Source organism: Elephantulus edwardii, unplaced genomic scaffold, assembly GCF_000299155.1.
Source record: "Elephantulus edwardii isolate Elephantulus edwardi_28Jun2011 unplaced genomic scaffold, EleEdw1.0 scaffold00027, whole genome shotgun sequence".
Classification (NCBI taxonomy): domain Eukaryota; kingdom Metazoa; phylum Chordata; class Mammalia; order Macroscelidea; family Macroscelididae; genus Elephantulus; species Elephantulus edwardii.
The window spans coordinates 15,734,567-15,755,475 of NW_006399777.1; the positions used below are offsets into that span (position 1 = coordinate 15,734,567).

General features: G+C 45.5%; 1 protein-coding gene across 1 annotated transcript in view; it reads right to left on the bottom strand.

The window, feature by feature from the left end:
- Positions 1–20,909, bottom strand: part of LOC102855158 (ephrin type-B receptor 1-like) — a 233,049-nt gene that overhangs the window by 21,096 nt on the left and 191,044 nt on the right. The window contains exon 10 of the mRNA XM_006883369.1: positions 8,961–9,110. Coding sequence (XP_006883431.1) covers positions 8,961–9,110 — 150 coding nt within the window. The remainder of the gene's footprint in view (positions 1–8,960; positions 9,111–20,909) is intronic.

The window sequence follows — 20,909 nt, forward strand, 5'->3', positions numbered from 1 at the left end:
CTCTCTCTCTCCATAGTTTACTTTGTAATTTGTCCTGAATATGAGTCTTTTCAACCAGCCTATATTTTTACAATTCTTTTGTATGACACAATGGATTATGTATTGGGCGGCTAACTGCAAGGTTGGTAGTTTGAATCCACCAGCAGTTTTAAGGGAAACTGATATGGCAACGTGTTCCTGGAAACCCCAGTGGGAGTAATATTGTGTCCAACATCGTCACATCAAGTTAGGCTTAACTCAATGACCGTGACCTTTCTTTTGTAATGCACCATCAAGTCAGAACCAGCCCACTGCTGACCCTCCAGAAGGTTTTTAGAGACAGTTAATCACACGAGAGAAGACTGCCCATCTTCCTTTCATGCAGCAGCCATTAGAAGCTCTGGCAGTTTAGTGGTAAGAAACTGGGCTGCAATCCCAAAGGCAGATGGTTCGAATCCCTAGCTAGCTGCTCCATGGGAGAATGATGGGCAAACTCCTCCCCTTTGATTTACTGCCTCTGAAAGCCCGCTGGAGGGTCACCTGTGGATTAGTCCTGTCTCAACAGCAAACAACACAGCTACTTTTAAATTTCCAGCACAATTCCTTAGCACTAGGACATGAGATAATAAGATAACCCAATGGTACTATGGAGAATGAAAGAAGGTAAGTCTTTTCATTCAACTTGGTAGAAAAATAAATCCGTGTACCACTCACATCAATATTATTATCCTTAGTTGCCTGTGAAAACCTGCCAGGGGGTCAGCTATGGGTTGGTTCTGACTCAATGGTACACAACAACAACAACAACAAATAAGCATACAGTGACCAGGAACATTCCTTTTTGAATAACGGATTATTAGCAATACATTATCATCCCTCCTAAATTGCTGTCAATAGGATATCGCGTTATCCCCATGCTCAAAAACGCAAATGTATTGCTCTTGAGCTGCAACCGGCTTTACAGTTCATTCTGCACTGAGTGTTCAAGTCTGTAAACTGCACAGGAGAAGACTGACCACCTTTCTCCTATGGACTCCCTAGTGCATTTTAATGTACCAGTGAACATAGCCTTTGAGCTAGCTGTGAAACTCTAGGCCAGGAGGGTTCCCAGAGAAAGACACTTTAAGCTCATTTTTTCCTATGAGGAAATTGAAGCCCGAACAGTTATGTAACTTGCATGAGGGCACTCGGCGGGTAGCTGAAAGAGCCGAGAACGAACCACAGAGGAATCTGATTCTAAATGGGAATCCCTCAAAGACAATCTTCCAAGGGCTCTGTGGGGCTGTCACTGTCATTTCAACCTGGAGGACAGTCCCTGGGCTGTGTCCTCCTGGTATCAAATAGGGATGGAGATGAACCACGTTATTCAGAGGACCAGCGATTATCAGCCTGGCTAATGACACGAGCCTTTTCCCGGCTTCTTTTATGCAGCCGTAGTGAGAGTCTCTGTCATAATCTCCTCTCAGTGGGGAAACAAGTGGGGTTACCAGGTGAACAGTCCACTGGGCCACTCTTTCTCATTTGTCTACTGACAAGCTAGTTGCAGCCACCAGGAGAAACCAGCAGCTAAATGCAACTCTTCATGAGGCTGTCAGAATACCCAAACCCACTGCCCTGGAGCCATGCTAACTCATGGGGACCCATGTGTCAGAGGGGAACTGCCTGATTTTTGAGGCTCATGACCTTTCTGGACCATATCAACAGGCTTTTCTTCTGAGGTGCCCTCTGAGTTGATACAAATGAGTAAATTTTCAGTGAACAGATGAGTGTATAACTCTTTGCATCACCCAGGGATTTCCCCACAGGGCTTAGGGGCTACAATACCTTTGAGTACTGGGCAGCCGAAGCTTCCCAGTGCTCCCCTAACAGCTGTCACATCTGCTCAGAGGGTTTGGTGCCAGAACCCAAAGTACTAATTTCTCCCTCTGACAAAACCCCTCTTACGCTTGCAGGAAAGAGCACTGAGCGAGGGTCCTTCTGAGGCAACATAGATGCAAAAGTCCAAAGCAATCTCTGTCTGACACCAAGAGAATGGGGGTACATGTGTGTATTGAATTTTCTGCCTGCCAGTTCTCTATCATTTAGTGTGGTTGAGCCAGATCTGACTCCTAGCTGACCCTCCAGCAGGCCTTCAGAGGCTGTAAATCACATGGGAAGAGACTGCTCATCTTTTTGGAGAGGGTGGGTTGGCTCAATTGCACCCCTCTTTACCATGAAGTCTCTGGACCCTAACCAGCTGCCTGGTCCTCAGTTCTCCTGTTACCAGGCCTTGGATTTTTCTGAAGACTGTTTCAGTGTTTGTTTTCATATTCCTGCCATTAGTTTAGTGTTTCTTTTTATATTCCCACGTTTTAAGAAAACATCAAAGATCCGCTATTCCCTCCTCCTTCCGCTGTTCAGTCATGAGCACAGACCCATGCTGTGTTGGTGACAGTTCTACAGGGTGATCAAGGGAATGGAGACCTGAGCTCCATTCATGCTCGTTATTAAACCCCAATAGTCTCTGAATTAGGGAGCTCTGGTAGCCTAGTGGTAAGAAGCTGGGCTGCAATCCTGAAGACACGCAGTTCAAATCCACCAGCTGCTGTGCAGAAGAAAGAAAGACGGGCAATCTCCTCCGGTGCGATCAACTGCCTCTGAAAACTCGCTGGAGGGTCAGCTATGTGTCTCTTCTGACTTGATGATCCACAACAACAACAGTCTCTGAACTTGACCCTCAACTCCCAAAAATTCACATTGCAGTCAAGTTGGAACCAACTCACAGCTGAACCTCTGCTGAGTTTCACAGGCTGTGGAAACTCCATGTGACCCAGTTATTCCTCAAGGGAACTGAAACTGAGACACAAATGGGGATTTGTAACCAAGTTCTTAGCAGTGTTAGTCACCATCGCAAGAGCATGGAAACAAGCCTAGTTGTCCAATCATAACTGAATGGATTGAAAAATTGTGGTACATTCACCTGGTGGAATACTATTATGAGCACTCAGGAGCAATGGTTTCGAAAAACATTACATAACTTGGGAGAGGCTGAAGTGCATTATACTGAGTGAACTAACTCAGTCTTATAAGGACAAATAGTACATAAGACCATTATTGTACAAATAGAAGGATAGCTAGTAAAACATGTATGGGACCCCAAGAAGGGAAGAGGTGGGAGCAGAGGATTGAGGATAGGCAGTCTGGAAATCACAAGGGTGCACAATTTGGTGGGTGGAGGGAGGGGGTAAAGGAAATTAGAAAGATATGGTGGGGAACTGAAAACACAGAGTAATGGTGGGAAAAGCGCAATGGTGATTGACTTTATAAAACACAAGGTTTTATAAAATGATTGCACGAAGCATGACATCAATGAAATAAAGTGTGAAACACACACACACACACACACATATATCAAACCCACCATGTATATGAATACAACACAATGTATATAAATAGTTATATGCATTCAATGAAAAAAATAACACATGGAAGGAGATGGCCATCTTTCTTTTGAATAGTGACTGGCAGGTTAGTAGCACAACTCCTTACGGACGAGGCAAAAGGTCAAATGGCCCAGTGAGATGCCAGCCACTAAGAACAGCACAGGTGAGAACAGCAGGAATGGTCAGCTCAGCCCGTGGAGACCGATAGAACGTCCATGTCTTAGACATGGAGACTCTTCCTGGCTGCTCTACTTCCGGTTCAAATCCACGAGCAGCTCCACCAGAGGAAGGGGGACCTTTTACACTCTCTGAAGCCTAATGGAAGGTTAACCAGGAGGTGGTTCCAATTCGATGGCAATGGAGGCGGGGTGTGTGGAGAGTTGAGTCTGATAACGCGGAACACCAGTGACTAGGTGTGAACTGTGCAGAAGGATACACATCAGGAGCCCTAGTGTGAGGTGCTGAGCAGTGCTGAGAGCTGGAGTGAGTCCTGGACCCCTTTCCTTGGGTCCCACAAGAGAACGAGATGCTCGGATATTGGAAAGATCAGAACAGAAGGAAGAATAAAACAGGAAAGGCAATGATTCAGCCCAAGCACACTTTGCTGGTTCCCCTGAAATAATCTCTAACATTTTTGGTCACCCCGTGGACCCACGTAAAGCTCCCTGGAGTGTAAAGAGCCAGGGCCAGGGAGAACTTGGGTGTCTTGGTGCCTATGGGCCCATACATGGCAGGTGTGAAGGCCCTGAGGAATCCCTGTGGGTAAGATGCCCACACTGATGATCTCAGGAGGTGCTGGCAGTGACTGGTTCCCCCAAGAAAGGCGCATCCCCTCCTCTTGGCTCTTAGTTCTTAGAGGGGGCTCCTGGAGGTCCCTGACATGCACTTCCATTAATGAGCTGGGTAGCAGTCACTGCTTCTCAGCCTCCTGGCCGAGGGATTGAAGTAGAGGAGCTCAGCACAGTGGAGGAACCAGGGCAGAGGGGGTTAAGTTGAGCTCTGATGTTTCAATAAAACCACAGCTTCTCTCCGCAGACACTGCCACTCTCATTATCTCTGTCAATCAGATCCAAGCAGCAGAACTTCCAAGTTGCTCTCTCTCTGGCTGACAAACTCTCTGTACATGTTCAAAGACCTTCCTGGGCTCCAGAAGCCCAATTACCAGCACTCTGACTTGCCTCTGCAATTCTCCGCCTTAAAGCCTTTCAATTGTCATCTGTGAAAACCTTTACTTCCACCACCTCCCCTGGTTTCTGATGAGCCGGGCTGCGGCTGGAACAGCCAGAAGCCCCTCCAGGCTCACTCCCAGGATGCTTTCTGAAAGAAGCATCGTCACCTCCCACCTTCCACAGGGGGTTAGGAGGGTTGTACTTGGGACAATGGTTAAGGGGCTGTATTTTGGAGAAATAGCATAAGATTAGAATAAATTGCTGCTTTGCAGATGTTCTTTCTTTTGAGACTTAGCTCAAACAAGTATCTGGGTAGCTTTCCCTTCGGCGTCTCTACATTAAGGTCCCCAGAGCCCTCTATAGACATCAGTGAACTGAAAACCCCTCCAGGTGAGAGCCAGCAAGCACGATGCTTAGTCACAGTCAGCGTCCAATGACCGAGCGTTCGCTGAATGAATGATTTGGGGATTCTTGAAGCTTAATTTCAGAAATGTTATTTGTTTTCAGCATAGGCGAATGCATTTTCCCAAGACTATCTTGAACGTCGAATCTTGCCTGTCGAGACAGTTTCATAATCTATTCTCTGTGTGCTGAATTGATCTTAATCGGATTAGCATCTCCGGGCAGCACAAGATGGGCTCGCTTTCTCTGGCTAACGTTTAGTCCTCATCTAGCTGATGGCACGGACGGAACCAGGGAGCAAGTTGATTTCATCAGAGCAGGCTGGGTGTCAATTCTGCCACTTACTGATTTGACACACTGCAGAAGCAGAGGCAGGGTGTGGATAATCACGGATAATAGGGGACCCAGATGCCTGGGTTGGCATGGAGACCTGCTGAAGGATGCCCGATGCCATTGTTTGGCCAGTTCTGGACTGGGCTCTCCATCCAGGAAGAAAGCCTTTTTGTCTCAGTACCACCTCAACTCCTCTTGCACGGCCTCACTGGGGGATGTTTCCCATGCTCTTTGATTACAACCTGTCTCTCTCTTCTAAGTAAATGCCAAGGAATCAAACTTCTGTTTAGACAGCTTCTCTAGGACATATAACACAAGTTTATCAATGCCTCAGGGTCCACCCAAGTATTGTTATTGTTGATGTGTACTGTTGAGTCAAAATCAACTCATAGCCGACCCTCTAGTGGGTTGTCAGAGGCAGGAAATCACCCTGGAGGAGACGGCTCATCTTTCTCCCGGTGAGAGCTGGTGAATTCGAACTGCGTTCTTTTGGGTGGGGAGCACGTCCCCTTAACCACCATGTCACTGTGTTGTTGTTAGGTGTCGTTAAGTCGAGAACACTCATAGCAACTCTATGAACAACAGATCTGAACCCTGTCCTGTCCTGTGCCATCCTCACCACCTCTGACACTCTCAAGCCCATTGCTGCTGCCACGATGTCAATGCACCTGGTTGAGGGTCTTCCCCTCCTTCGCTCTCCACCTTTCCAAGCATGATGTCCTTCTCCAAGGAGTAACCTCTCCTGACAACCTGCCCGGAGTATGTGAGAAGCAGCTTCATCATCCCTGTCGCCAAGGAGCACTCTGGCCGCACACTCTCCAGGACACAGCCTTACCGTTTCTTCTTTCAGCAGTTCCATGGGATGGAGACGCTTGACTGCTGCTGGTTGCCCAGTGAACCTAGATTTGGACTGAGGAAAGACTTATTTCATCTTTCCTGTATTTCAGTTTTTAGGTTCCATCAACGAGCCCCCAACTCATCGTGACCCCATGAAAAGCAGGACACTAAACGCTGCTAGGTCCCATGATCAGATGTAGATTAGACTGCTGTGATCAAAGGGGTTTCACTGGATGATTTTGGAAACAGGCTGTTGGCCTTTCTTCCTAGTTCATCTCAGGATAGAAGCTCTAAGGACACTTGTTAAGAATCATAGCAAAGCACAGGGCTCCACTGTGGGTGTATTGGCTGGGATTCAAACCCGGGTCTCCCCTGTGTACTGTTCGAGAAGCACCTGACCCCCTACTGCTTCCTTCTTTGAAAAATAATAATTCCCTTGCTTGCTGGATCTGAGGAGGACATGAGGCACTTGCTGCAGAATGTCAAGGACTGTAGTCTTCAATATGGATTAAAGTTCAACATCAAGGAAACAAAGATTCTCATCACTGGGCCAGTTGGCAGCATCATGATAAACGGGAAAGAGATTCAGATTGTTGACAGCTTTAGCTTGCTTGACTCTACAACCAACACTCTTGGTACCAGCATTCAGGAAATCCAAAGATGAATTGCACTGGGAAAAATCTGCTGTCAGGAACCTCTCCAGAGTAATAAAAAGCAATGATGTCAATGTAGAGACACAAAGGTGAGCCTGATCCAGGCCATGGTCTTTTCAATTACTTGCTATGCATCAGCAAGCTGGACAATAACTAGAAGACTCGAACCCTTTGAGTTATGGTGCTAGAAAAGAGTGCTGAACATACCATGGGTGCTAAGAGAACAAACAAACAGGTCTGTCCTGCAGAGGGTGAAATCAGGCTGCTCCTTGGAGGCAAAGATTTTGAAACTTTGTCTGACCTACTTTGGACATGCTGCCAGAAGAGACCACTATTTGGAGGGAGCATCATGCTTGGAAGAGTGTAGGGACAGTGCAAGAAAGGAAGACCCTGGATGAGATGGATTGACTCAGTGCCTGGATTAATGAGAGCAGGTGTGTCAGAGACAATGAAATCAGCTCAAGATAGTGTTCAGAGCTGTTGTTATGAGTAGTGAATGACTCGAAAGCACATAACAACACGGTCATGAGAAGGGAACTTTGTGGCTTAGTGGTAAAGAGTTGTACTGCCAGCCCAAAGTCACACAGTTCAAATGCACCAGCTGCTCCATGGGATAAAGATGGTCATTCTCCTCCCACGTGATTTACAGGCTCCACAAACCTGCTGGAAAATGGTCAGCTATGGGTGGGTTCTGACTTAACAGAACATAAGAACAATCAAGGCATGAAAGAATCAGCAAGCTAATACAACAAGCAGGCTTTATATCACCTACATAGAGAGAGCTATGTTGGCCTAGTGGATAGAAAGTTATGTTGCCAAGCCCAAGGTGGGGGATTTTAATCTGCGGCCCTCAGGCCTGGTTCAAATTGTTTTTCTATCAAACATTCTTTTAGGTGATATAGCAATGGTCTGTGCATTGCTGTACAGAGATAACTAGTGGTTACTGTGATGCTAAACACTGCGACACTGATGTGTCAAATGCGTTAATAATTACCCATGGTGGACAGTGTTTGGTGGAGCTCCCTGATTAAAACAAGCTTGGAAGCAGGAGTGGCATCCGCTTCCGAAATGTCATGCCTCTGGAAACTCTATGAACAGTGCTCAGGCCTTTTGTTCATAGGGTTGCTATGAGTTGTCTATGACTCTACAGCACTTAACAACAACACTCTCCTCAGCTCCAAGGGGAGGGGTTTCAATACAAAGGGGGTGGTCACAGGGGACTAGTCAAGTGTCAAAGGCAGAGCTGAAATCCACAAACAAAGTTAGGTTGGGGCTGTACCAGAGAAAATGTTCCTCAACACTTACCCTCTGTTAATGATTCTGCCTTACCCTCTCTCAATGATGGGACAAAGCGTCCCATTTCCAAACCCCCAAGACGGACTAGGGAGCCTAGACCTCGGGAGTTACTCTGCTAGTCCAAAGGCTGAACTTCTCAAGAGGTTCGAATGCCCCAGCCTCTCCATGGAAGACGTTATCAACCCTTGTTAAAATGCACAGCCTTGGACACACGCTGCAGGGTCAGCTATGGGTTGCTTTCAGCTTGACGATACGAGGTTTTTCACTTGAAGATACCACGACCCTAAGCATTTCAACAGACCCTCCCCTATCTCACCCTTGCTCCTTGCAGGCAACCAGGAGTTGACCTTCCTGCAGACGGAGTCCCTGACTGACCAATCTGAATCTGACTAGCCTTGGGACACTTTCTCAGCACCTCCTTCCTTGACAGGTAACACAGTTCACTGAAGGGTGGATACTTGGAGGTGGGGACTCTGAGGAATAAGGGTTTGTCCTGGGGGAGGTAGGGCAAGAGCCTGAGCAGAACTCCCAAACAGTGTTATTCCTCTCTACCAGGGCTGGTGAGGAATATTTCAGAGGCTGGGCCTCTGAAGTGGGTATAATTACTAGACTAAGTTTGAGTCTCATCGACTGCCGTGCTCCATGGCCTCTTGTAGCCAGCCCTTTACCTGTGGGCTGGAGTCTGTGGCCTGGGCATCTTTACAGATGGTTGGGAATGTCACAATGCTGTCATAAATTCTATGGTTAATTCAAACATTAGTATCAACATCTGTAACTCTGGCCCAAAACAGGTTCGGAGGACCCGAGTTGAAGACATCTTAAAAGGTTTCAATGAGCACTGGTGGCAACCGCATGTAACTGGCACTCACATCTTGATTGGACATATCCCAATATGGTCTCTCTCCAAAGGACATGACTTCCCACATGACAATCCCATAGCTCCAGACGTCGCTGGCCGAAGTGAACTTGCGGTAGGCGATGGCCTCTGGAGCTGTCCATCTCACGGGGATCTTTCCTCCCTGCAGGAAGAAGAAATCCTGTCAGACCAACCATCCATTTCCAGGTGAAGACAGGAGCAAAGAAACTTGGCACACACCTCCTTCCTCCCCTCCACTGTGTCTCCTGAAACAAAATGGCCAGGCCCACACGGCTGCACCTGCTTGAAGGAACGTGGGGAGGGGTCAGTATGGTCGTGCTGGTCGCACACCATCTGTGGACACACGTGAGGCAATGGCTGACTGTGAGACGGTGTCCGCTCCAGTAGGAGACACACAGACTGAGGAGCGATTGGAAAGTGGAGTTGTCAGCAATGCAGAGAACACAATAGTCCATGTTGCATATGCTCTGCTACAAAGGCAAGGAGATGCAGGCTCTGGTACTCTTTGCTCTACAGCACAAAACGCAAGTCAGAAGGAAACAAAACAAAAAAGAGAGAAGCATAAGGCTAAGCACAATTGGTAACAGTGCATCTAAATTCCAAAATCAATCTCCACAATAGTCTACCTGCTTCTCCACAATAGTCTACCTGTTTCCTATTGCCAAAGGGGCCCTTTAGAGTAGTGAGAGAAGATCTTCACCTTGAAACCTACAGCATCCCTTTTCAGCAGGAAGTAGCTAAGAGAATATGCCATCCCCTTTTCCTTGTGAATCGGGGTGAAATCTCTCTCAGAGAGGAGTGATAGGGATGGCAAAGGACACACTGACAAAGGAGATTAATCAGAACTGGCTTTGACAAGCACTGTGGCAAATGGACAATTAAAACAGACTTTCAAGGGGGGAAAAAAAGAAGAACGAACTGGGAGGAGGGTAGAGAAAATAGTGCAACAATGAATGAATGAAAACCCAAAGTCTCTACAAATGTTCATTAAAATTAATAAAATTTAATAATAAAAAAAGAAAAGAGAGAGAAGTGTTGAGCAACACCTTACTGAGAAACGTTCAGCTACCAGATCACGAGGCACTGCGTCCCCTTCCCCAGTGTTGCTGTGCTCCACCCCGAGAGGGAACAGTCCTCCTTCCTTTGTAACCTGAAGACGGACACCCGTGACCTACACCGGATTCAATGGGCCCAGGTCAATGTAGACACTGCCCGCTCCATTAGCCCCCAACGGGAGACAAAGATCTTGAGTTGGCTTGTTCTTCTTGGCCTCCAGCCACATGCCAGAAGGATCCAAGTCAGCTCTCTGACCCTTCAGCTTACGTGCCAGATGTTGGCCTGTTGGTTTTGTTGATTTCAAAACTCAAAATCTCATTATTGTCTAATCTGAAGTGACTTGTGCCTGATCGGGTCTCAGAGGTTGTAAACTATATACCTGGTCTCAGAGGCTGTAAACTACACCTGGTGTCAGAGGCTGTAAACTACACCTGGTTTCAGAGGCTATAAACTACACCTGGTGTCAGAGGCTGTAAACTACACCTGGTTTCAGAGGCTATAAACTACACTTGGTGTCAGAGGCTGTAAACTACACCTGGTGTCAGAGGCTATAAACTACACTGAGTTTCAGAAGCTGTATACTACACTGGGTCTCAGGGGCTATAAACTACACTGGAGGAGACTGTTCTTGTTTTTTCCTGATTACTCAGGGGATTGGTTTTTACTATCTATTCAGCTATTTATCCTCTCAGTCAGCAAATAAACAGTGAGCATTGCCTTGTTCTTTTATTCCTTGGAGAAGGACATGATGCTGGGAAGGGTGGAGGGTTGGCAAAGGAGAGGAAGACCCTCAACCAGGTGGACTGACACGGTGACCGCTGCAGTGGGCTCTAGTGTATCAGGAAGTGAGAGGATAGTGCAGGATAGAGCAGAGTTCAGATCTTTTGTGCATAGGGTTGCTATGAGTCATACTCGATTCGATGGCACCTAACAACAACAACAACAACAACAACATCACTATGTGCCAGACCCTTCTGACGAGCTGTGACCAGCAATGACCAGTCAAGGGACCAGCAATGACCAGTCAAGGGACCAGCAATGACCAGTCAAGGGTCCAGCCCTAAAGTGCACAGGCTAATGGGGAGCAGTCCAGAAAAGAGAAACTGAAAACACATTGGTAAATCACAGGGAAATGATAAGGGTAAGGGGAGAATCACAGGAGAATCCCAACACGGGCAGGGCCAGGGGAGTTGACCAGGAACAGATAGGAGGAGGTAGTTTTCAGTGGGGGTAAAGAACACTTGGAACCTGTGTTAATTCTGGCTGCAAATGTTATCCATCTTTACCTGGGGGACCTGGACCGATTACCTAAACTCTCTGTGTCTCAGCTTCTCATCATGAACATAAAAATAGTGTCTATATACCCAGGATCAAGTCAGTTACTTCCTATGCATCTGAAAGTGGGGCAGTGAACAAGGATGACAGAAGAAGGATCAAGACCTTTGAGTGTTAGAGGAAGAGTTTTGAACATCCCACGATCTGCCAAGAGAACCAACAAGTCTGTTTTGGAGGAAGTCAACCAGGATGGGCCTTAGAGACAAGGATGGTCAGGCTCTGCCTTCTATTGTTTGGGCGTGTTAGGAGAGGCCAGTCCTTGGAAAAAGGTCTCATGTTGGGTAAGATGGATGGTCAGAGAAAGAGGAAGACCCTCAACAAGCTGGACTGACACAGTGACTGTAGCAATGGGCTCATGTACGTCAGGGATAGCGAGGATGGTGAAGGACAGGGTGAGGTTCAGAACTGTTGTTCATGAAGTCACTATAGGTCAAAGCAGTTGACTTATCGGCACCTAGCAACAACAACAACAACAACAACAGCACTTGCCAAGGTGATGTGAGGATTTAACAGGTTAACATCTGCAATGTGCTTGTGGGAGAAGTGAGGTTTTTTATTTTCACTATTGTTAAGTGCCGTCGAGTTGTAGGCTACTCATAGCAACCCTATGAACCAAAGTCCTCAACGCTTGTGTGACTTTCATCATCTCTCCATGTTTACAGGGTTTCTGGAGGCAAGCTATTACGGAAGTGGATGCCACTCCTGCTTCAAAACTCGTTTTAATCGGGGAGCTCCACCAAACACTGTTCACCATGTTGCTGTTGTTGTTAAGTGCCATCGAGTCGCAGGTGACTCAAAGTGACCCTATGAAGGAGAGTCCTCAACGCTGGGTGTCTCTCATCCTCTCTCCAGGTTCATAGGGTTTCTGGAGACAAGCTATTACAGGATTGGATGCCACTCCTCCTTCCAAGCTTGTTTTAATTGGGGAACGCCACCAAACACTGTCCGACATGGGTAACTGTTAATGCATTTGACACATCAGTGTCACGGTGTTCAGATTCACAGCAACCATGAGTTACCTCTGTACGGCAAGTGGACACACTAGGGCTATACGACCTAGAAGAATGTTTGAACCAAAACAATGAAAAACAGGCCTGAGGGTCGCGGATTAGAAGTCACCCATCATTGGCTTGATAGCATCGCTTTCTGTCTACAAGGCCAACTGATCTCTCTCTATGTTGGTGTTATTGTTGTTAAGTGCCATCGAGTCATAGGCAACTCATAGTGACCCTATGAACGAAAGTCCTCAACACTTGTGTGACTTTCATCCTTTCTCCAGGTTCAAGGAGCTCTGGTGATGTAGGCTATAGTGTTTCCTTCTGCTAACCAAAAAGTCCAAATGTCTCCACCAGTTCAAATCCACTAGTAGCTCTATGGGAGGGTGGTGGGCAGTCTCATCCCCTGAAGAATGACAACCTTCGAGACTGATGGAAGGTTGCTGCAAGGTGGAATGGTCTCAGCAGTAGTGAGTGAGCCCTAAAGGATTAGTAAATTGATGCCTTTGAGTTGTGGTGCTGGAGAAGAGTATTGAATATACCATGGACTGCTAGGAGAACAAACAGGTTCATCCTGGAGAGGAAGAAACCAAGCTGCTCCTTGGAGACAAGGATTCTGAAACTCTGACATACCTTGGGCATGTTGCAAGGAGGGACCAGTCCTTAGAGAGGGACGTCATGCTTGGGAGGGTGGAGGAACAGCACAAGAGAGGAAGACCCTGGATGAGATGGATTGACTCAGTGACTGGGATAATGGGGGTAGGTGTGTCAAAGACAATAAGGTTGGCTTAGGATAGGGCAGGGTTCAGAGCTGTTGTGCATAGGTTCGCTAGGAGTCTCGGACAAAAACAACAAAGGATATGTAGGCCGAGGGACAGGAGGAACAAATCCTGGAGCCCAGGTGAAGCAGACACTGGAGTAGGATAGAGGCTAGTAACCTCAAGGAACCCAAGGTGGCAGGGACAAGGGACTCTGGGGAACGGAGGCTTAAGGAGAGCTAAGTGTAGATCACTGTTCTTTTAGACATTGGTGACATTTATGGGTAAAAGATGCTCTACAAGGCTCGTCAATCTCTAAAATAAATATGACCTTTTTTTTCTCTATTTTTCACACCAAATATCAAGAGTTCAGTTGATAGTCCTGCTTCAGTGCCTGTTCTCTGTCGCCACAATGCACGACCTCTGCCTCGCAGGGCCAGTTGGCTGACACTGGCCACAGCACAGAGAAGCTCTCACATCTTCTCCTCCTCTACCTCTTCCCTCAGCCGCAGAAGGCTATTTTTATCCACATCATCCTCACGATCTGTCCAAATGCACTAGAGATGCACGCTGGACTTTAACAAAAAATGCCTTAAAATATGTAAGTGGTTGGAATAGGTGAAGAAAGGACAGAATGGGTGATTTGATCATTATGTGTATGAAAACTAACAATGAGAATAAAACAAGCATTACAAAGTGAATTGGGGGAGAAGGAAGGAGAAAAATGCGTGTGAATGAATGAATAAAAACCAGTATCTTTGTAAACTTTCATTATAATAACTTTAAAAGTGTGCAATAATATATATATGTGTGTGTGGTTAATCATTAATATATACATATATGTGTGATTAATCCCTGTGTGTGTGTGTGTGCTAGAGAGAGAGAGAGTGACACCGCAAAGTATATTTTTATCTGGTTTTCAGTCCATGGCTGGAAGGAATGAAGGCGAGTCAGCCCGCACCTCCCCAGGCACATATCCAGCTTTCTGCAAGGAAGACAGTCCTGATTTCCCCTGAGAACTAAGGCTCACTTTTGTAGTGGGAGATGTCCTCAGCTCAAATGCCAGCAACATGACAAATGCCTAGAGGGCAGGCTTGGGCGGTGGCTGCAACAGGATGCTCTGACCTCACTGTCTCCCAGAAGGCGAATGCATTTCCTGGGCTTGCCTATGTGATACCCATCACTGCAAAGAGGGAGAAATTAATCCAAGGGCTACAGACACTGAAAGTCCAGGTCATATAGTGCAGAGACTCCTTTCTGGACCACGAGCAGAGGGGACTACACCTTGCAAAAAGGCCTAGAGGCTATTCCAAAGGAAACAGGGTTTTGCTTTTTCAAAATAGCTGAGCAGAGGAAGGTATGAGAGAGTGTTTGACTAGTTCGATTCTGTGAATATGTGTGTGTGAAATAGAGATAGAGACTAAGGGTTGATGGAAAGTGGGAACATATCAATATTTGTGAAGAATAATTAAAGTAAGGTCTTACTTTCTCTCTTGATGTGTGTGTAAGAGAGAGAGGTTGGGGCTGGGGGACGGGAGAAGGAGGGATGGGAGAGAGATAGAGACAGAGACAGAGACGGGAGAGAGAGAGATAAAGAGAGAAGAGAGGAGAGAGAGAGAGAATAAGAAGAAGAGAGAAGAGATAGAAGAGAGGAGGGAGGAGGGGAAGAGAGAGAAAGAGAGAGAGAGAGAAAAAAAGAAAGAAAGGAAGAAAGAAAGAAAGAAAGAAAGAAAGAAAGAAAGAAAGAAAGAAAGAAAGAAAGAAAGAAAGAAAGAAAGAAAGAAAGAAAAGAAAAGAAAAGAAAAAGACAAAAGATTCCTTTACTGAATTTTAAAGAGGCAAATTGGGAGTCTGAAGGTGTCCTCTGCCAGTCTGGGTGGACCTGTGGGCTGTCAGTGACAGCTGCTGAAATGCTCCCTCTTGCATGTAAAGTGGCAGTGCCAGGCCACTGGCAAGGTGCCCTGAGACCTCCTGCCACCTCGTGCCTCACTGAGCATGGAGCTCGGCCTGTCACCACCATCCCTCCACCTCAGCAGGGTGGCAGAGCCCTCAAGGAGCACCACCATGGACTAGCAGGTGGCAGCTGGTCCTGGCCGGCCCTCCTACTCAGTCAAGAGGGCAGGGGATGGTGACCTCTGAGAGGCAAGATAAAAGCGGGCAGGTACACAGACAGAAGAGAAGAGCCGTGTGCTTCTTCCTGGGGATTTGTAATTTCCCTTCCCTCTCTTAAAACATCATATCATCAGCACTGCCTTCTGAAGCTCAGAGGTAATTATGGTGGTGATTATTTAACGTGTGCTCAAGTATATGAAAGGAAAGCTATTAATTTAGAGGATGGTGACCACCCCCAGGGAGAGGATGGGGAAAAGGAAGTGGAATGATGCAGTCAGTGGCAGATAGGTTTTCTGTTAGCATGGAGAAAGCTCCTCCTGCTGGTTGTCAGCTAACCCACATTTATACCCATGAGGGAGGAGCCCTGGACCATGAGATCCATGCCAAAGCCAACTCAAAGCCAACTGAGTAAAGTGCCCTGGAGTCCCCTGACTGTCGGGGATGCCCTGAAGATGAGGCACAGAGAAGCTGTGATGTATTCTAGGTACTTGATTGGGTGGGATGAATCTCAGGCAGATAAAGAATGGATGGAGCCAATATAGGAGACCTCACACTTCACCCCATTTCAAAGCCTACTGGATGCCTCCAATAATCAAATTGTGATCCAGAAACAAATCCTTCCATCTATGAACAAGAGATCCTAAACAAGGAGTAAAAGTCTACTCAATAGGAAAAGAATAGTCTCTTTAACAAATAGTACGGGCAAAATCAGATAGCCACATGTGGGAAAATTAAAGTTATCCCAAGCCTCACACCATACACACCATACACCACAATGAGTTCATAATGGATCAAGAGCCTAAGTGTTTTGGAAAATGATAACCTTTGTAGAAGAAAACTTAGGACAAAAGTGTGGAACTTCATTTTTAATTACAGATTATTAAATACAAGTGTAAAGGAATGGAATCAGAATACAATTAGGTGAGACCTCATATGTGCTAAATATTTAATGTTCATTAAGAGTGGAAAGAGAATCTGGAGACTGAGACAAAAAAAAAAAAAAACCAAAAACTTCAGGAACAACATACCTGATACGGGGCTAAAACATATATAAAATTTCTATAACTTAATGATAAAAGAGAAATAGTTCCATCTAAAAAACAGGTCAAAACCATAGTAGACATTAAGAGGTTGGTAAAGACATCAATGAACACATAAAAATGTGTTTGCTGTCAACAGTCATCCTCTGCCTCATTGCCAAAAAGTTGGAACTGACTCCTAATTGACCCTCTATTGGGTTTCCAAGGCTGTAAATTGCAAGGGAGGAGACTGTGTCCGTCATTCTTTCATGAAATCATTTGGTGAATTTGAGCTACCACACAAGTTAGCATCACAACAGCCTGTGGACTATTCCATCATGAACCACAACAGATCAGGAAATCAAAACCATGGAGATTAGGCAACGAGGAGGTAAAATTATCCCTCTATGCTGATGACATGATAGTATACTTAGAAAACCCTAAAGACTCAGCAAGAAAACTATTGGACGTAGTTGACCAATTCAGCAAAGTAGCAGGATACAAGATCAACATACAAAAATCAGTTGGCTTTCTCTACCGTGACAAAAAGAATACAGAGCCAGAACTAAGAGAAACAATACCTTTCACAATAGCTAATCACAAGATTAAATACTTGGGAATAAATTTAACCAGAAGTACAAAGGACCTTTTCCAAGAAAATTACAAAACATTACTACAAGAAACAAAAAGAGATCTTGAAAAGTGGAAGAATATCCCTTGCTCATGGATAGGAAGACTCAATGTTGTGAAAATGGCAATACTACCAAAAGCAATTTACACATTTAATGCAATCCCAATACAAAACCATGGAGATATTACCTCACCTGAGCTAACACAGTGTTGGTTTAATGAAAAAAAAAAAAAAATCTAAACCAAAACAGAAAACAAAAAAAATTTGTCAAGAATGTGGGGAAACTGTAAATCTTTATCTACTGCTGGTGGGAAGATAATCAGCAAAACCATTGTGGAAAACAGGATGGCAATTCATCAAAAAGAATGAAACCAAAATGGTCAAGCTTCCTTGTGTGATAGAGATTAGCAGAGCCCCAGAAACCAGGGCCCTTAGTCATCATTCAGTCTTGGGGCTCAAAATTTTTGTTTTCTAGAATAAGAATGTTTGACACAACGTGAAGACTGTAATTAATGCCATTAAACATTATATGTAGAAATTGCCACATAAGGGCCATGAGCTGCCACCATGGCTTCCAAGAATTTGCATATAAAATTTTATGTTGACTAAAATTCAACTGCAGCTAAGAAATTTCTCCAAAGTGTGAAATCCGTTGCTGTGAGATAATAATGTATTAACCTAGGTAAAAGGCAAATAATACTGATGAAATGAGAGAAGAAATTTGGTGGGTGGATTCTACCCTAGACATATATGTTTGCTAGGTACTGACACTCGACCTCTGTGCTATCACCAGTTGGAAGATTTTCGTTTAGGGGAAATGAAATTGAGTTTCTTCAGCCTCAGTCAATAGGCTATAAGCATTTATGCAGTAGCCACTCTGTGCCAGCACCCTGCTGGGGACATGGTGGTGATGAGACCCAGCCCCAGTCTCAAAGGAGCATTTAGACTAAAATTCCTGGTTGTTGAGTCACGATTGACTCAACCGACCCTCCAGATGGTTTTTAAGTCTGTAAATCACACAAATGGAGACTGAGCATCTTTCTCCTGAGAAGCTCATGGTAAATTTGAATCACCTTTTTGGGGTTAGCAGTGCAACTCCTGAAGTATACATCCCTAATACCACGCAGCTTCTCGCTTGCCAAGTGGAACTGGACAAGTATAGCCTATAACTTTGATTCTACCATCTACCCCATTGTTAGATTTTCCACACTAAAATCTCTGTAGGCTGACTGTCCACTCTTACTACTTATCCTAAAGATAAGACACAGGTCTGATTCTTCAGTGCAACTGGACGTTGCCCCAGTATCTTCCCACTAAATTCACAGAATTCACATTATGTGTGAGATAAAGCCTCAAGGGGGAGATGGCAGAAATCCGGACACATGAATATCAAAAGTGTGATGGTGACCATGGACTTGTTCATCAAATGCTGGAATAATGATGATGAGAGAGAGCCTTCTTGAAATTTGATTGTGACAGCTTTATAACTAAGAGTGTCCATCAATGGGCCTGAATTTCAAAATGCTCACTATTCAAAAAGGCCAAGAGAGTGTACAGATGAAATATATGGACATTAGGAACAGGCAGATGGTGGCTGGAAGCTTACCTCTCTCTCCTCTTATTCTCTCTGTGACTTTGAACACTAGAGTTGTAACCACCCCGAGACTTGGTTTATTGGTATATAAAGTTTGGAGATTGTGTCTACATTGCTATATTCACATCAACATCTACAGTTATATCTGGGGTTGTTGTAAAGACCCAGTGAAGTAACCAATACATAGTTGTTACCTCTAAATGTTAAGTGTCGTCGGGTCGTAGATGACTCATAATAGCACTATGAATGAAAAACTTGAACACTTGTATAATTTTCATCATTTCTCCAAGTTCATAGAGTTTCTGCAGGCAAGCCATTTTGGAAGTGGATGCCACTCCTGCTTCTAAGCTTGTTTTGACTGGAGAGCTCCACCCCACACTGTCCACCATGGGTGACTATTCTCACATTTGACACATTAGTGTCACAGTGTTCAGCTTCACAGCAACCATGAGTTACCTCTGTACAGCAAGTGGACAGACCAGTTACCACTAAATAAGACTGTTGTAATTTTATCAGGCATTTGCTTTAAGATGCTACTGCTACATTTCCAGGTGGTAGAGCTACCACGAGGTACTAAGGAGTTTTTTTGGGTTGAAATCCAAGCTAAAACCATTGAGTCTCCTACACTCTTGTTTCTCAAGGTTATCATTAAGACCAAGACAACTGCTTGCAGGCAGGAGGGATGCCCCTCGCTCGGCTCTATGAGTGTGGGCTTTGATAAGCAACACCAATACTCTTCTGCTGATGCAGTTATGAAGAAAAGAGAAGGCTGTTCTGACGCCACTGTTGGAGCCATTGCTACGTCTCCTGGCTGGGGACAGAGGAAGCATTCACTCTACTGGTAGACCCCGTGCCCAATTGGTCACTCCAGGGCTAAGGTGCCTGCATTTTAATTGTTCAACACTAGCTAAAGCCAAATTTGACATTCTTCAGGGCATACCCACAAAGCCTACATTGGAGGGCCTGGTAGTTCTTAAGCTTGGGGGTCCACTGGTATTACTGAAGAGAGGTTTTTAAAAAAATGCTATTGGAGCATTCTGACCCATTCACTACCTCTAAAAGCAGTGTTCCAATACTAGGACAATGTAACATGCTTCAGGAGATTCGAATGGCTGGTTATTAGTCACAACCAATGCCTCCGATCCCTGCAAACTCAAGCATACATCACAGACTCCTGAAGGGCTTGTTACAACACAGGTTACTTAGCCCTAACCCAGACCTTGTCATTTATTGGGGACCAGTCTTTGGAAAGAGACATTATGGTTAGAAAGGTCAGCAAAAGAGAAGAAGACCCTCAAACAAGATGGATCAACACAGTTAATGTAGTGAGATATCAGGAATGATGCAGATGGCACAGGACAGGGCAGGGTTCAGATCTGTTGTTCATAGGGTCATTATGAGTCATTGTCAATTCCATGTCACCTAATACAAACAGCAGGACAGAATCAGGAGCCATTGTGGTACAGTGAATTAAGAACTGGGATGTTAACTGAAAATTTGGTGGTTTGAATCTACCAACAGCCCCAAGGGAGACTGATGAGACTATCACCTTCTGTAAAGACTGAGAGTTTCAGAAACCCTATGGGTCTGGTTCGTTTGGTTCTATAGGGTCACAATGAGGTGGACTGTGCTTAGTGGTGCTGAGGATGAGATTTGAGAGTGTGTTTGAATGTGTGATCGGAGTTCCTTGGAGGCAAGGATGGTAAAGCTTCGTCTCACAAACTCTGGGCATGTTGTTCAGAGGGGTTATTCCTTAGAAAGGACTATCATGCTTCTGGGAGAGGTGGAGGGTCAGTGAAAGACAGGGAGACCTTCAAAGAGATGGAATAAGACCGTGACTGCGTCAATGGGCGCAAGTAAATTACAGATTGATGAGGTTCACACAGGCTCGCGCAGGGTGCAGATCTGTTGTTCACAGGGCCATTTTGAGAGATACGTATACTAACAACAGGCACAATCTATAACAAGTCCCTGCCCTTTGACAACTACTGGCAAAGATCATCCTGGCACGCCATAGGTTCTATTAGATTTCCTCTTGAATATAATCTCTGATAACTGTTAATAAGTTGCTTAAGAAGGATTCTGAGGCTACACCCGGGATCAGCAAGAAAGAGTATGATGAATGGGACATCTACTGTGGGTGATGGACACAGGGGCATGTGGGTCACAAATATTTGTCAATGCTGCACAAAAACTCCAAGGACCCTAACATAATGGGAGGTGTGGGCTGTGGAGGAGAAGGTAGTCGACTTCACCAACTTTCCATCAAATAATCCATGTGGCCAAGAGAGAGGCCCAGTATGCTGACATGAAGTCTGCACGGTGTATCAAGAGTGAAGAGTCAGCAGGCTGGACGCTACCACCGGAGCAGTGAGCCTCCTGATGGCGCAGGCGACCCAGCCAGGGTGAGGGCATCTGTCCGTGGCGCAGGCGACCCAGCC